The sequence below is a fragment of the Lepidochelys kempii genome, chromosome 11, assembly GCF_965140265.1.
Source record: "Lepidochelys kempii isolate rLepKem1 chromosome 11, rLepKem1.hap2, whole genome shotgun sequence".
NCBI classification, from domain to species: Eukaryota; Metazoa; Chordata; order Testudines; family Cheloniidae; genus Lepidochelys; species Lepidochelys kempii.
In genome coordinates this window covers 37,754,695-37,770,251 of record NC_133266.1, presented here as the reverse complement: position 1 = coordinate 37,770,251, position 15,557 = coordinate 37,754,695, and the positions used below count along the sequence as shown (strand labels likewise).

The 15,557-nt window shown below is 39.7% G+C and overlaps 1 protein-coding gene across 3 annotated transcripts in view; it reads left to right on the top strand.

The window, feature by feature from the left end:
* The window catches only part of STK39 (serine/threonine kinase 39), a 198,994-nt gene that overhangs the window by 137,672 nt on the left and 45,765 nt on the right, over positions 1 to 15,557 (top strand). For all 3 annotated transcript variants that reach the window (XM_073305735.1, XM_073305733.1, XM_073305734.1), the window contains one exon: positions 13,661 to 13,713. In XM_073305735.1, the coding sequence (XP_073161836.1) occupies positions 13,661 to 13,713 (53 nt within the window). The remainder of the gene's footprint in view (positions 1 to 13,660; positions 13,714 to 15,557) is intronic.

Genomic DNA, 15,557 nt, shown 5'->3' with positions numbered 1-15,557 from the left:
CAGAGGCTTTTATTATGCAAAATGACCCAAGAAAAGAAGATGTGTAGAGTTCTGACTCCCTAATGGCCTCTCCACTTGAGCAAGCTGCGGGCTCTTGCCCCGGCCAACTCTGTGCTTATGACAATGCCACAGAGAATAGCTTCGATTTTCATCTTTTAAAAACATTTTTCCCTTCCCCTTGACCTCTACTGTCCTCTGTATTAAACTGTAGGTCAAGAAAGAGGGGAAATAGAAGTATTTTTCTTTGCATCGTCAACACAGAAAAGAATTCAAAGGGTGGGTGTGGGGAATCCTTCCTCAGGTCAGCGCTGCTGCAGCTACCTGTGTACGTCTGGCTCAGTTAAGACAGAGTAAAACCAGGCTGCAGCTGGGTGAGAATGAGTATTCTGGCAGCAGCACAACTTAGTTTCTTACTGTTGCTGTCTGTCTTGTCTATCTGAATATAGAATATCCTTCTGTGTGTTAAGGGGTGGGCTGAGATAGATGTACAGGTAATGAATACAGATGTCCCTGTTACATTGCTTTTATGTAGAAGTGTTCCTAGTCTAGTTCTTAGAAGCCCATTTTAGTGTTCCCTCCCCCTTCTCAGTTCACCTCCAAGTCTTGAGGTGAACATAAGTTCCACTTTTTTTTTTTAATTTGTTTTTTATATGCATGTCTGCTAACCAACTTTTTCTGGAATGAAACTGGCAGTAGCCTTAGTATCATTTCGTATCATTTCGTGCTAGATCAAAATAGATCTACAAGCTAATTTTTTTTTCTTGTCAACCTGTCCTTTCTTGGGAAGGAAGCAGAAAAGGGAGGTCTTGAAGTCTCATGTTGGAAAATAGTGTTGCTTGTGTTCCTCTTGAAGAGTATTCAGTGAACAGTCATATGAAACTTCAGTATCTGTACAAAATGGCATTTTGTACAGATTCTGGTATTGCAGAACAATAAATATATGAAATCACAAACTTCTTTTTAAGTTGAAATTGATAAATAAGAATCACGGTGTCCATTTTCTCTGGAAAGTGGGCTAAAAGTAAAACAACTTATTTTCAATAGCTTTACTGCTTATTTAAAAAAAAGTTTTTGGTATAATATTAAAAAGAAATGCATGGAGACTTGTTACTTGTCATCTATCCCGGCTAGCTCAACTTGATTTGAACTATACTGTGTCTAGTTTTCAGATATCTATTTCACTCTGGTCTCATTCATATCAGCATTTAGATATCTAACTGATGACACTTTACAAATAAAAATATATATATTCCCATTTAATATCTGTTCAATTTACAATTGCAAAAACATAGTGTCCTATCTTAATCTCCAACCATAAATGGTAGTCAGTACTGGTAGATTCTTTGTAGTTAGCCTGTGGAACATGGTTACTTGACCATAGCAGGAGTATAGTTAGGTAATTATTTGTAAAAACTACTTAATGTGTTTTTTAAACGTGGGTGCATGAAATTATACTGTCTTGTCACATGCTTCCCCTACAATCAAGTTCACTTTGCGGTTTCAGTGGTTGTACTTCCCACAGTCATTGCTTTTTAAGCAGAAGTTTTGTTTAGTAGATTCTCTCTCACTCACTTGCTCTCTCACACGCGCGCGCGCACACTTATTCTATTTTGGCCTTTGGGTCATCTTCTAAAAGAGGAAAGGCCAGGCTGAGAAAGATCACGTGATAAAATGAGCAGCCGCCTTGCTTTAGTTTCTGTATGAAAACATAGTACTTATCAAACCAGAAAGTGGGATACCTTAGCTTTTTAACATCTGCATCACATGATGACAGTGAAAGCAAAAAATCAATGAAGGATTTAAAAATGTCTGTCATAAAGTGCAGGGTTTAAATACCAAAATCACACTGCAATGGTGATGCCTGCCAAAATGTTGTGGTATGATTAAATAGTCATTCATTATGTTTTGGTGTAGGGGGGAGGGGTGATTGAAAGTGGCTCTGTAGAACTTTGGCACCTGAAAGTGACTAATGTGCCTATTAGCTATCAAGAAAGCAGTTTTGGAAAATTAACTTCAGTTAATGTGCTTTAGTGTATGCTGCTCTACTGCAGGAAAAAAGCTGGGAAATCTCCCCAAACTACCATAATTAAGGTGCCTCAGGCTGCAGTGCTTCTGAAGAAGCAAGAAACATAGCTGCCTGCCAAATAAGCATGACAAGGGACTGCAAAAAGGTGTGTGTGTTTCAAAGAGTAGAGTTTCACAGATATATTAGAGAGAGAGAGTAGTACTAGAAGAAAGTAGTTAACAAATTATGAGGGAGATTAATTTAATGACTAAGATACTGAATTCCTTTCTTCTCACATTTCTGTCGAACAAAAATAAATGGAATCAGTTTGAACAACTAACTAATGAAAAGTAACTTATAACTTACAGAATAGGAACTGCTAAAATAAAAAAAAAAAGGAAAGGAATACCTGGGAAATCTACATACAAATGAGCTAGTCCACAGGACCTGCATCTAAGCATATCAAGGGAATTAGCAAGTTAATTTATTGTATCACTTCCGCTAATTAGCCCTTGAGAGATGGCTAAAGACCAGAAAAGCAAAGGCAGCTTACACCAAAAGAAAAGTGATGCTCTGAATTCCCGAAACCTAACTCTAGCTTTTATCTAGCCTTCTTAAAATGTAACAAATAATTTAAAGATATCATTAAATGTCCAGAGGATAATGTGACTGTAAGCAATAAGCATTGTGGATTTCTGTGGGTCTTGCCTAACAAAAGTCTTGCTTTGTTTGACTGTTGCACAATTAATGGATGAAGGGAATGCAGCAGGCAATTGTTCCGAGTTTAATAAAACATCTGATAGTCTCATGAAATCCTGCCTCTAAAATTAATTCAAATTAGCTCAAACACTAATACTGTCACCTGGATTGAAAACTGGCTGGAATTCCGTAAAAGATAATTTTCAGAGTAGCAGCTGTGTTAGTCTGTATCCGCAAAAAGAAAAGGAGTACTTGTGGCACCTTAGAGACTAACAAATTTGTTTGAGCATAAGCTTTTGTGAGCTACAGCTCACTTCATCGGGTGCATGCAGTGGAAAATTCAATGGGGAGATTTTATATACACAGAGAACATGAAACAATGGGTGTTATCATACACACTGTAACGAGAGTGATCAGGTAAGGTGAGCTATTACCAGAAGGAGAGGAAAAACAAAAACCTTTTGTAGTGATACTCAAGGTGGGCCATTTCCAGCAGTTGACAAGAATGTGTGAGGAACAGTAGGGGAGGGAAATAAACATGGGGAAATAGTTTTACTCTGTGTAATGACACATCTGCTCCCAGTCTTTATTCAAGACTAAGTTAATGGTGCCCAGTTTGCAAATTAATTCCAATTCAGCAGTCTCTTCGTTGGAGTCTGTTTTTAAAGTTTTTTTGTTGAAGAATTGCCACTTTTAGGTCTGTAATCGAGTGACCAGAGAGATTGAAGTGTTCTCCGACTGGTTTTTGAATGTTATAATTCTTGACGTCTGATTTGTGTCCATTTATTCTTTTATGGAGAGACTGTCCGGTTTGGCCAATGTACATGGCAGAGGGGCATTGCTGGCACAATGCCTTCAGGGGGAGGGATAGCTCAGTGGTTTGAGCATTGGCCTGCTAAACCCAGGGTTGTGAGTTCAATCCTTGAGGGGGCCATTTGGGATCTGGGGCAAAAATTGGGGATTGGTCCTGCTTTGAGCAGGGGGTTGGACTAGATGACCTCCTGAGGTCCCTTCCAATCTTGATATTCTATGATGGCATATATCACATTGGTAGATGTGCAGGTGAACATGTGTGAAGATGTGAAGTTCTCTTATAGTGTGGCTGATATGATTAGGCCCTATGTAGATATGTGGACACAGTTGGCAACGGGCTTTGTTGCAAGGATAGATTCCAGGGTTAGTGGTTCTGTTGTGTGGTGTGTGGCTGCTGGTGAGTATTTGCTTCAGGTTGGGGGGCTGTCTGTAAGCAAGGACTGGCCTGTCTCCCAAGATTTGTGAGAGTGATGGGTCGTCCTTCAGGATAGGTTGTAGATCCTTAATGATGCTTTGGAGAGGTTTTAGTTGGGGGCTGAAGGTGATGGCTAGTGGTGTTCTGTTGTTTTCTTTGTTGGGCCTGTCCTGTAGTAGGTGACTTCTGGGTACTCTTCTGGCTCTGTCAATCTGTTTCTTCACTTCAGCAGGTGGGTATTGTAGTTGTAAGAACACTTGATAGAGATCTTGTAGGTGTCTCTGTCTGAGGGGTTGGAGCAAATGTGGTTGTATCGTAGAGCTTGGCTGTAGACAATAGATCATGTGGTGTGGTCTGGATGAAAGCTGGAGGCATGTAGGTAAGCATAGCGGTCAGTAGGTTTCCGGTATAGGGTGGTGTTTATGTGACCATCGCTTATTAGCACCGTAGTGTCCAGGAAGTAGATCTCTTGTGTGGACTAGTCCAGGCTGAGGTTGATGGTGGGATGTAAATTGTTGAAATCATGGTGGAATTCCTCAAGGGCTTCTTTTCCATGGGTCCAGAGGATGAAGATGTTGTCAATGTAGAGTAGGGGCATTAGGGGATGAGAGCTGAGGAAGCGTTGTTCTAAATCAGCCATAAAAATGTTGCAGTCAGCAATACTGTTGGGTAAATGAATGCCACCAAACTTTCCTTGGCTATGTACTCAAATAATAATAATAATAATAATAAAAAAAAAAGGCAATGGAATTGGCTATAGTTATGCCTTTGTGCTCACTTTCATTGAATATTTCAGCAAACAAATTCACAGAAACAGTGAATTTGAAGAGTGTGTGTGTGTGTGTGTGTGTGTGTGTATAAGAAAATGTTTGCAGCAAACAATCCTCAATTACCAGTATTTGTGCTGCCGATAATCTCATTCTAAGAATTTGGCATCTCCAGTCACAGGACAAATATTGCAGCCTGATCTGTATGTCCAACACCAGATAACACAATTCACATATCAAATGCTAGAAGTGGGCTTGCAAAAAATCTCTAGGTTAACAACTGTTAATAGAAGTTATTCTGAAAATAACTTTTAAATAGCAAATGGACTAGAGAAAATTATAAACTGCTTTCAGACAATTTGTGGTCCTGCATTTGGTAAGGAGAGAGACTGAAAGACATGCTAGATCTCTTTTCATCTCTAAATGTTTTAAGATGTATATCCTGGACTGTCTCCTCGAAGCGTATTCTGTGGTACACAAGTGTCTAGCTGTAGATAACTGATTTCTTGGTGAGTTTCGGGTGGTTACTAGATTTGGGAGGTAGGTGTGGTGATCTCTGGGTTTCTTGTATATAGTTGTTTGTAGGGTTTCATTGTTGAAGCTGATGCTAGTGTGAACATTTTTTAGCGAGAGTTTAATGGATGGGTATTGGTGGTTGCGAATGTGGTGAAAATCTGAGGGAGTTTAGGTTGTCTGTCCAGAGGATGAAAATATAATCAATGCATCTCAGATATCTCATTGGTTTCCTGGTGCATTTTGTCCAGAAATTCTTCTTCAAGGTGGCCCGTGAAGAGGCTGGCATACTGGAGAGCCATCTTAGTACCCATGGCTAGTAACCATGGTTGTTTTCATACTTTGAAACAGGCCATGCAAATACGCCTAGAGAATCTGCTTCAATACAGAAATAAAATCCTCTTCAACCGCATACGCTCTAGTTGTCACCTACCACCCTACACTGTAACTTGTACAGGGTGTCATTAAACAACTACATCCCATACTCAATGGGAAAAACATCCTGAAAGAAATCTTTCCTGATCCTCCTCCTCCTCCTCCTGGCCTTCAAACAACCTTCAAACTTCTCTAAGCTCATCAGAAGCAAGCTCCCCATAGACCAGGGCACACCTGACCCTTCCAGAACAACAGATGCAAGACCTGCAGACATACCTTCACTGCTACAATCCTCAACACTCCCCAAAACACATCATTCAAGATCCACATGCCAATTACAGCAAGTGGTGTACCTCATCCAATGCACTGATTGTGTCACCCATATAGTTGTTATTTAGGCTGTCATAAATATAAAGGGAAGGGTAAACCCCTTTGAAATCCCTCCTGGCCAGGGGAAAGCTCCTCTCACCTGTAAAGGGTTAAGAAGCTAAAGGTAACCTCGCTGGCACCTGACCAAAATGACCAATGAGGAGACAAGATACTTTCAAAAGCTGGGAGGAGGGAGAGAAACAAAGGGTCTGTGTCTGTCTGTAGTCGTCTTGGCCGGGGATAGACCAGGAATGGAGTCTTAGAACTTTTAGTAAGTAATCTAGCTAGGTATGTGTTAGATTATGATTTCTTTAAATGGCTGAGAAAAGAATTGTGCTGAATAGAATAACTATTTCTGTCTGTGTATCTTTTTTGTAACTTAAGGTTTTGCCTAGAGGGGTTCTCTATGTTTTTGAATCTAATTACCCTGTAAGATATCTACCATCCTGATTTTACAGGGGGGATTTCTTTATTTCTATTTACTTCTATTTTTTATTAAAAGTCGTCTTGTAAAAAACTGAATGCTTTTTCATTGTTCTCAGATCCAAGGGTTTGGGTCTGTGGTCACCTATGCAAATTGGTGAGGCTTTTTATCCAACATTTCCCAGGAAAGGGGGGTGCAAGTGTTGGGAGGATTGTTCATTGTTCTTAAGATCCAAGGGTCTGGGTCTGTAGTCACCTAAGCAAATTGGTGAGGCTTTTTACCAAACCTTGTCCAGGAAGTGGGGTGCAAGGTTTTGGGAAGTATTTTGGGGGGAAGGACGCGTCCAAACAGCTCTTCCCCAGTAACCAGTATTAGTTTGGTGGTGGTAGCGGCCAGTCCAAGGACAACGGGGGGAATATTTTGTACCTTGGGGAAGTTTTGACTTAAGCTGGTAGAGATAAGCTTAGGAGGTTTTTCATGCAGGTCCCCACATCTGTACCCTAGAGTTCAGAGTGGGGGAGGAACCTTGACATAGGCAAAGCTGTCACTTTGCCGTTGAATGAACTCACGCCAGAAAAATGATAAAAGACAAAAATACCGTATCGCCTATATTGTGAACTCTTCACAAAGGGATCACTTTATATCTGACCTCTGTCCTCATCGTGCATAACACCTTCAAAAGACAAGCCTGGGAGCTTACATTCATAACTTTGCTAGATACTAAAAATCATGGTTTTAAGAAAGAGAGTGGATTTATGGCTAATTACAACAAATTATGACCCACTAATCTCCATCCCCTCCCCCACCCCTCAGACAGGAGAGGTGTTAACTGGCCACTTCACCTTAAATGATCCCTTGAAATGTGTTAACTACTTACGTTAAACTATCTGTTCCACCTTGTATTTATCTGTAACACTCTGAGTACACTTCCCAGAGCTGAAGGAGAGCACTGTGTAAACTCAAAAGTTTGTCTCCTTCCTAAACTGTGGCCAACGGAACAATTGCTGGTGGTCTTCAGAAACCGGCTGGCCACATGATACTGGCTCTTTTCCTCCTTTATTTCCAAATTGCACCTTGTTATTGCTAGAAAGCGTTCCCTGTAGAGGTATACTGGCAATTTCCCTGTTGGAGATGCATCTTATACTGGCAAAAGAACTCTATTGCCAGTATAATCTAAACCAGTTCCTTGAACCGAATATGTATACTTCTTGGCTGGTATCACTCGATCTACGCTATGGCTTTTTCCAGACTAGCTATACTGGTTTGAGATATAATTTATTTCATTTCACATTCCTAACCTACATAGTATTCTGGTAAAACTTACTAGGCCTTAAAGAAACTGACTAGATGAGACAGAATGATGCTCCAGCACCATGGGGAGCTGAAATGAAAAAGACAGTAAAAATAACTTTCCTAAATGGAAAAAATAAATACTTAATGCACATGAATACTTCCCTTGCTGTTTTTCCATGTAAGCAATTGCTGAAATTGCCACGGAGACATTATGTGATTGCAACTGGGAGGGGAGGTGGTCCGTCGGAGAATCTATAAAGGGTAGTCCATATGATGGAACAGTTGTAGCCTATCTTTGAAAGTTGTGCTCTCAAACTACATGTAGCATGACCAATAAGCACTACAAAACTTTGTAGCTAATTTTGTGGTATTTTGGGGCCTGTAGCTTGTGTCTTGGTGCAGTGAAAGTTAGGTCATAATTTAGTCTTTTGGTTGTAAGATGCCACAGTCCAAAAAAGTCAACAACCCCAAACTCCAGACTATAGCAGGCCTTTCATTTCCCTGGGAGGCAAACTGCATACAGTGAAATGATGCAGTACCCTTTTGTAACTGTTAAACTGTGTTTTGCATACATGCTGCTCTGAAAGTCAGAGCATTTAAAAGGTGCTTATTAGTAACTTGCATCAAATAGTATATAATACTTTAATGTCTTGTTATGTACTGTATGTTCCAGCTGGGAAAATTTAATCTGTGGTTGCTAGACACACAGCCCCCAGAATAGTACAAATTCATATAATGTTCCCAAGTGCTGTATTTTGGATTTCTCCGTTTCCCAGTGAAAACACACATAGCCTGGACAATTCAGTGTTGGTACAAATCTGATGGAGTATGAGTCTATTGTTCATCCCATAAAAAGCATGGAGTAAAGAGTTGGTGCTCCTGTTGCACTAGCTTCAAAAGGCAGTATGCAGATACCGAGTGCCAGGAGGTGATGCCTCCTGCATTTGGTAAAACAGTGCCCTGTATAAGGGGGATGTTAGACATTTGACTCACTTGCTTTTTCAATGGGTGTTTAATGTGAAGTACACTGTCAGTCCTCTGCTGAATAAATTATTCCACATATTTCTGGGAATCTGATATTGGAAGTGAGCCAAAAGAATGAGAGAGCTTTTTCTTTTCTTGGTAAGGCTACTTGAAAGCCAGAGCCTCCCTGGTTTTTCCAGAGAGAAACATCATTTTATACTAATTCTCTCCTGATTAATGGATGTTGATTTGAATGCGGAAGCAAATGAGCCTAATAAAAGGCGGTATGTTACTAATCAGATAACTGCATAGTTGCATTAGCTATATATTTCTATTAGATTATACCAAATTACCTGTTAGTATCTGTTTTGCTAGAATAAAGTGCCAGATACTTCAAAGTTGAAATAATTTTCAAGTGTCTGGTATATTCAGTAGGTGGATACTTTTCATTGTAAACATTGCCTGTAGCTTTGTAATTTTTCAATATCTTCTAGCTCATTTTGGTAAGGTGAAGTGTCTATTTTTGTTATGTTTTGCTGTTTCCTGACTATATCATGTATCTAGCAAGTGATGATAGATCTCAGTCATGGCTGAATGTGTCTGCCTGTTGGATTTAGTTTTCCTACAGTAAGACTTCATGGCCTGGTACACTGAAATTTGAACCTGCTTATAGTTTCCTTACTGAAGAGAAGAGTAATGGACTGCAAAACACATTCTACTGCTAATAGCTTTTCAAATAGATTGAGCTGTTCATTAGAAAAAAGAGTGTGCTACAGCAATTAAGTTAGTCTCTGGGCTTAGCCTGCTTGCTGTTTCCAAAAAATGAGAGAGATTGCTGTTTTGCAAATGAACTAATGTTTTATTGATGGTGAAAATTAACTAATTCCAAAATTGGAAATCTGAAAGGAAAGGAGATTTTTGCACCACAATCCCTGTAGAATCTTAAGGAAATTCTTTAGGATGTATAGGAAACATCCAGTGGCTTTCTTGCATGCTGAACTGGCCGAAACGCCTTTTTCCTGGTAAATATGAAGGCAGTGGTTTTAGGCTTGAATGCTGTACTGTCTATATAAGCAGTCTGATCTCATATACATGGGAAGAAACTGTGAGTGGAAAAAGTACTGGAAAAAAGGAACTGTGTATATTAAAGCAGTTTTTAATAAACATTGCTGCAGCTAGAATGGAAAAAAAACCCCTATGCTTTCCTCTGTTAAAGCAGTGCTGTAGTTATGGTTGATGAAGCACTTTAATTATAAGCCTGTTTCCACACATTCTTACATTTCTTGAATAGTTTGTTCTCAGATGAAAACTTCATTGAGCCCAAATGGAATTTTTTTTTACTTTTTTCTAAAAAACTGTTAAAAATTGGATGGGCTCTTGCTAAGCTATTGCAGCAGGTGAATGATGTCTTACCCATTTCAGATATTATTCAGAAGTTTATTTTACACTTGGACCACTCAAGCATATTTTAAAGCTATAAACTAACCTCCAGTTTTAGTTCGCAATAAGTACAAGTAGCTTGGACATATTTAGAGAAAGTATATATTGAAATAAGTTATTTAATGTGTTTTTAAATCATATTGTGGGTGAAATTCACCTCACCCTGACAAAAACCAAGCTTTGCACAGAGACCAAAGTGGAGACAATGGGGCAACACTATGGGCAGGGTACAGAACTAACAGCCACAACCACACCACACCTCCTTTGTACTTGGGTCCATGTTGAGGGTTGTATTGGTGGCCCCTTTCACAGGGCTGGCCTTACCATGAGGTGAACTGAGGCAGCTGCTTCTGGTGCCAGACTGTGGACCCAGAGTGTAGAAAATTGTCTGCTGCTGGTGCATATTTTTTCTCTCTGCATATGCACAGAGATGGTGGAGTGCTGTGGTGGAGGAAGGAGGGCACAAGAGACATAACAGGCAGGCAGGAGAAAAGGGGAGAGGGAATAACGGAAAGCAGCAGAAGCTGCAGGGAGAGAGAGGAGGAGGGAGGAGCCTCTTATGTATCTCTCTAGCACCCCCAGGAGACTGGACTGATTAACTCCAGCTTCTCAGGGAGCTTCCTGTTTCCTGCTGCTTCCCTGAACCCACTTGCGGAGAACAGGCAGTCAACTGAAGTAGTAGGAGCCAGTTAGGCCCTTAAGACGCTGATATCTTCCCTCACTCAGGTCCTGCTACCAGCCTGCTTATTTGTCCCCTTCAATTGAGTGTTGAGAGCCACTATAGCTGGCACAGAACAGCAGTCATGAGTGAAAGAAGAAAATGCCCCTCTGGGGCAGCATTCAGAAAAAGAAAGAAAGCAAAGGGAGCTTTTCTATCTAAGCGGGAAGGAGCTCTCCTGAGATACATAGACACAGATGTTCACGGTGAGCCTCCCGGCCCCAGTGAGAACGTGAGTGGTGAGGAGATGCCTGATCTACCAGTTAGTCAGAGTACAGGTGACCTGGCAGCTACTGCAGCATCCATCTCTCCATCTCAAATGCCACAGCAAGTGAAAGACTTCATGTTCCCCAAAGACAATGAAAATAGAAGTTTCCATCCAAGACATTACTGGCGTGAAATCCCCAATGGTGACAAAGTGGAGAGGCCTTGGCTTATGTACTCAAAAACCCAGAATGCTGCATACTGTTTTTGTTGCAGACTCTTCCAGTCTAATGTTCCAGCCACACTGGGTTCTACAGGAACAAAGGGCTGGAAAAATCTGTCTAGAAATCTGGCATGCCATGAGAAGGCAGCAAATCACCAGAGAGCATTCCATAGATGGAAAGAGCTTGAGATGAGACGAAGGTTAAAGGCCACCATAGAGGATCAGCATCAAGAGAAGATTGCATCAGAGTCTCTTTACTGGCAAAATGTTCTGAAAAGGCTCATTGCCATTGTAAGAATGCTTGCTACCCAAAACCTAGCACTGCATGCCATTTCAGATCAGCTGTATGTGCCAAACAATGGAAGCTTCCTTTTAATTGTGGAGCTGATGGCTGAGTTTGATGCGTACTCCGGGAGCATCTAAGAAGAGTCACCACCCGAGAAATGTACAAATACCATTACCTTGGAAAAACAATTAAAAATGAGATCATACAGTTACTGGCAATAAAAGTCAAACAGAAGATTGTGGCAGATCTGAAGTCAGCAAGATATTACTCTGTTATTCTGGGTTGCACACCTGACATCAGCCATACGGAACAAATGACTTTAATGGTGCGTTTTGTAACAACAGAACCTAGTGAAAATGTCCCTGCAATGGTGACTGTCAGAGAGCATTTTCTAGAATTTATTGACATTGATGGTACTACAGGAGCTGGTATGACAAATGTGCTTCTTAAAAAGCTGGAAGATACAGGAATTGCAATAACTGACATGAGAGATCAGGGCTACGATAATGGTGCCAACATGAGAGGAAAGAACAGAGGAGTGCAGACACGGATCCGAGAGTTAAACCCTCTAGCTTTTTTTGTCCCATGCAGTTCTCATTCATTGAACTTGGTGGTCAGTGATGCAGTATAAGGATGTTCTGCAGTCGTGCTGCGGGAAGTGGTGGCCAGCATGTCCCTGCGGCCCGCACCACTTCCTGAAGCACCCATTGGCTGGGAACAGCAAACCGCGGCCACTGGGAGTTGCAGGTGGCCATGTCTGCGGACGGTCAATGTAAACAAACTGTCTTGTGGCCCACCAGCAGATTACCCTGACAGGCCGCCCACCACTGTTGTAGAGTAACTCTGTTCATTCACACAGAGATTTTCTATGACATTCCTTTCTTATATAGAATTTTATTTGCCAAAGTATCTTGCAACAGAAAATGTATACAACAATACCTTTGTCTTTAAAGTAGACAGACAAATAAATGACGTAGGGGATTGTGGTGTGACTGGAACAGTTGGCACTGGGAAAACACAATTGTAGCTTCTTCTTTAGTTAATGGAAACAAAGACTTCTTTAACCTGTTGTAATGGCCTGTTGCATTAGCCAATATATTAGTAAAGGTAATTTTGCATTTCATAAGTAATACATAGGAAACAGTTTGTTTTAATATAATTTTTAAATGTTCATTGCTCTAGCCTTTTTATTAGAAAAGCTTATTGTTAACTGTTTCTGTACTGCTTTTTTTAAAACTAAGTATTGCTATATAAATTGTTAAACCAAAAATTAGCCTTCTTATTGGGTTGCTTATAGTTTTGAATTCCCAAGACTTGCGTGTTTTGTACTGTTTCTCATTAACTGTCAGGCAAGGAGAGAAAACAAACCATTTTTCTTGCTCTGTATTTCTGTCCTCGATGGTGGGTGGGTGGTAGAGAGATGATTTGCTTCTAATGTTATAGTACATGATGCTGGGAGAGTTCTGTCTTTCAAAACATTGCTTTATTATGTTTTTTATTTCACTTGAAAACTAACATTATTAGGGTTATATACAAAGTCTGATGTTTGTTTTGTATTAGTTTTCTAGGTTTATTCTAGCATGTGGGTCCCTGAAATTTTCTGGCTGTAAATGGTGTGGCCAAGATCGTTCGTTTGGTTTTTTTTAAAAAAAAAAAATCTAAATATAATCCACCATACTCTGCAAGATATTCTTGTTTCATTGTACAGAGTTTTATTAAGATTTTGTACATCAAGTACTGAAAATATGAAGTACCATACTGAAATACTGTAGCAATGATTATCCCAATAACTTTTTAAAGTATGGGTTGTTCCTGTACTAGAGGACTGGTGCTGGGTTCCTGCCCCTCCCCGTCCCTCCCCCCCAAATAATAAAAGTTTGTTTTACTGACTCGGATGCTACTATTTTTCTTTATACTTTAAAATACATAATTCTGTTGGTTGCTCTTATAAGACCAGTATTGTTGAGTTTCCCTGGGATTTTCACCTTATTTATGTCTGCTTGTATTTTATACTCCAGTTGGGTAACAGCAGACCATAAAACTGTAAAATGCTCGTTATATATAACAGCAACTTATTTATAAAGTTAAATGCACTTGTAGTGAAGCACAGCTTATTCAAACTTATTTTAATGTTTGCACTGAATGTTTTTTAGGAATTCTAGAAAGGAACTTAATGACATACGATTTGAGTTTACTCCAGGCAGAGGTAAGACCACTTTTAATTAAAATAATTATTTTAGTGCTCAAAAGGGTATTTCAAAATTGATTACTGATTATGGTTAATATAAATTACCACTCTGAAGTGTTTCCTACTATGCAAAGGTTTTATATTACACTATTTAAACCAAACAAAAATAGTGCAGAATATGTAAATTCTAGTGATAAGGTTATATCTCGTACAGAGGTTATATCTTGTACAGTATAATAGATACAGGATAGACTTTTTGTTTCACATTTTAATCTAGTGAAATATGTAGTATTTAGAAAGGACGCTTTGCAAGGTGACATAAGAGTTACACCATAAAAATGCACATGTTGTAACAATAAACTGATCATTGTATGCGTGATGGAAAATAGAGTAAGGTATCCTTGAAAGCACATGTGGTTATAGTCTGAAATACTACTCTGAAAATGGCATTGTGGGGGTCCACATATGAGCCTCTTTTTGCTTCCATATAAAACTTGCTCAGTCTTACAAGTGAGAAGTATTTGCCAATTCTGCAAACTCCATCTTTATCTGAAAGTTAGCTGTATTTATTTCTGGTTTGTGTATCATCACTAATAATTAAGTCATTGTAATTGGAACTTCAGAATCCAGCTCACTTTTCCAGCTGTATTTGCTTTCTATTGCTAATAGTTGTAAGAAGCCATAAAACTGTATTTTTGCAGATATTATTGGTTAAAACACACAGCTGATAGGTTGAGTAAGAAGATACTGTTCACTTAACCAGCATTTGGGCTATAACTGTGCTTCAAATTTCACTGCAACAGAGTGTTCTAAATTGAATAAATACTAAGAGTGCTGCTGCCTAGAAAGTAATCTAAATGGGAAGGGAAATTTGATTACTTAAAAAAGATGTATTTTTCTTGGACATAGGAAGGGGTGTGTGTTTTCTTTGGGGTAAAATATACCCATAGTAGTGGTGTTGGGGTATATAGAGCTATATGCTCTCCTCTCATATTAATGTAATTTATTTATATAGTGGGATTTTTGCAATCACTTGTTTTTAATATAAGTACACAAATTGCCCCTATAACTGACAATCATTAAGGAGATCAGCCTTTAGATGATCCTCCAAACAGATCTTCATCTATCTGGATTTCTTACTGATTGTGGGGATAAAAAGAGAGAGAACAAGGGCTGACCAGGAGACAGTGCGCTGTTCTGACAGACAGGTAAACACCATGATACATGCTTTTGTGACCTCCAGGCTGTATTACTGCCACTCTCTCTAAGCCTGGGAATGAGTACACAAACCATGGAAAATGTCCAAATGATCACAAATATAGCAGCCTGCTTACTTAAAAACACCATTAGGCTGGATCCCATCACCCCAGGGTTCTGGTCAGTGACCTGACCTCCCATTTACGGACAACATTGAGAACAAGGTTGTGGGTCTAATCTTCAATGCTCTGCAGGATTGGGGATTGAGCTATTTTAGGCACGGTCTCTCTCCTTCCTTAGCCCTGGCTTTCTACAACAATTGCGTCCTTCAGGAATGAAGGAGCTGTACACAGAATAAGACATGAGAGTTGAAGACTGTGCTCTTAGTGTCTACTCCACAGCTATGGAACTCCCTGATCAGAATTACCTTGAAAATTGCAACCTTAAAATCCAAATGAAAGGGCCCATCTCTTCAATGTAGCTCTTCCTTCATAACAATAATAAAGCAAGCTAAACAAGAGAACTTAACACAATTAACTTTTCGGCCTTGGGAGAAAGAGAGTGAGAATCACAGAGCAACAAATCCCTATCTTATTTTCTTGTAAGGTGCTCTGATATTACAGTGAGTGCAGTATAAAATATCTAGTTAAGTAATTGCCAAAACC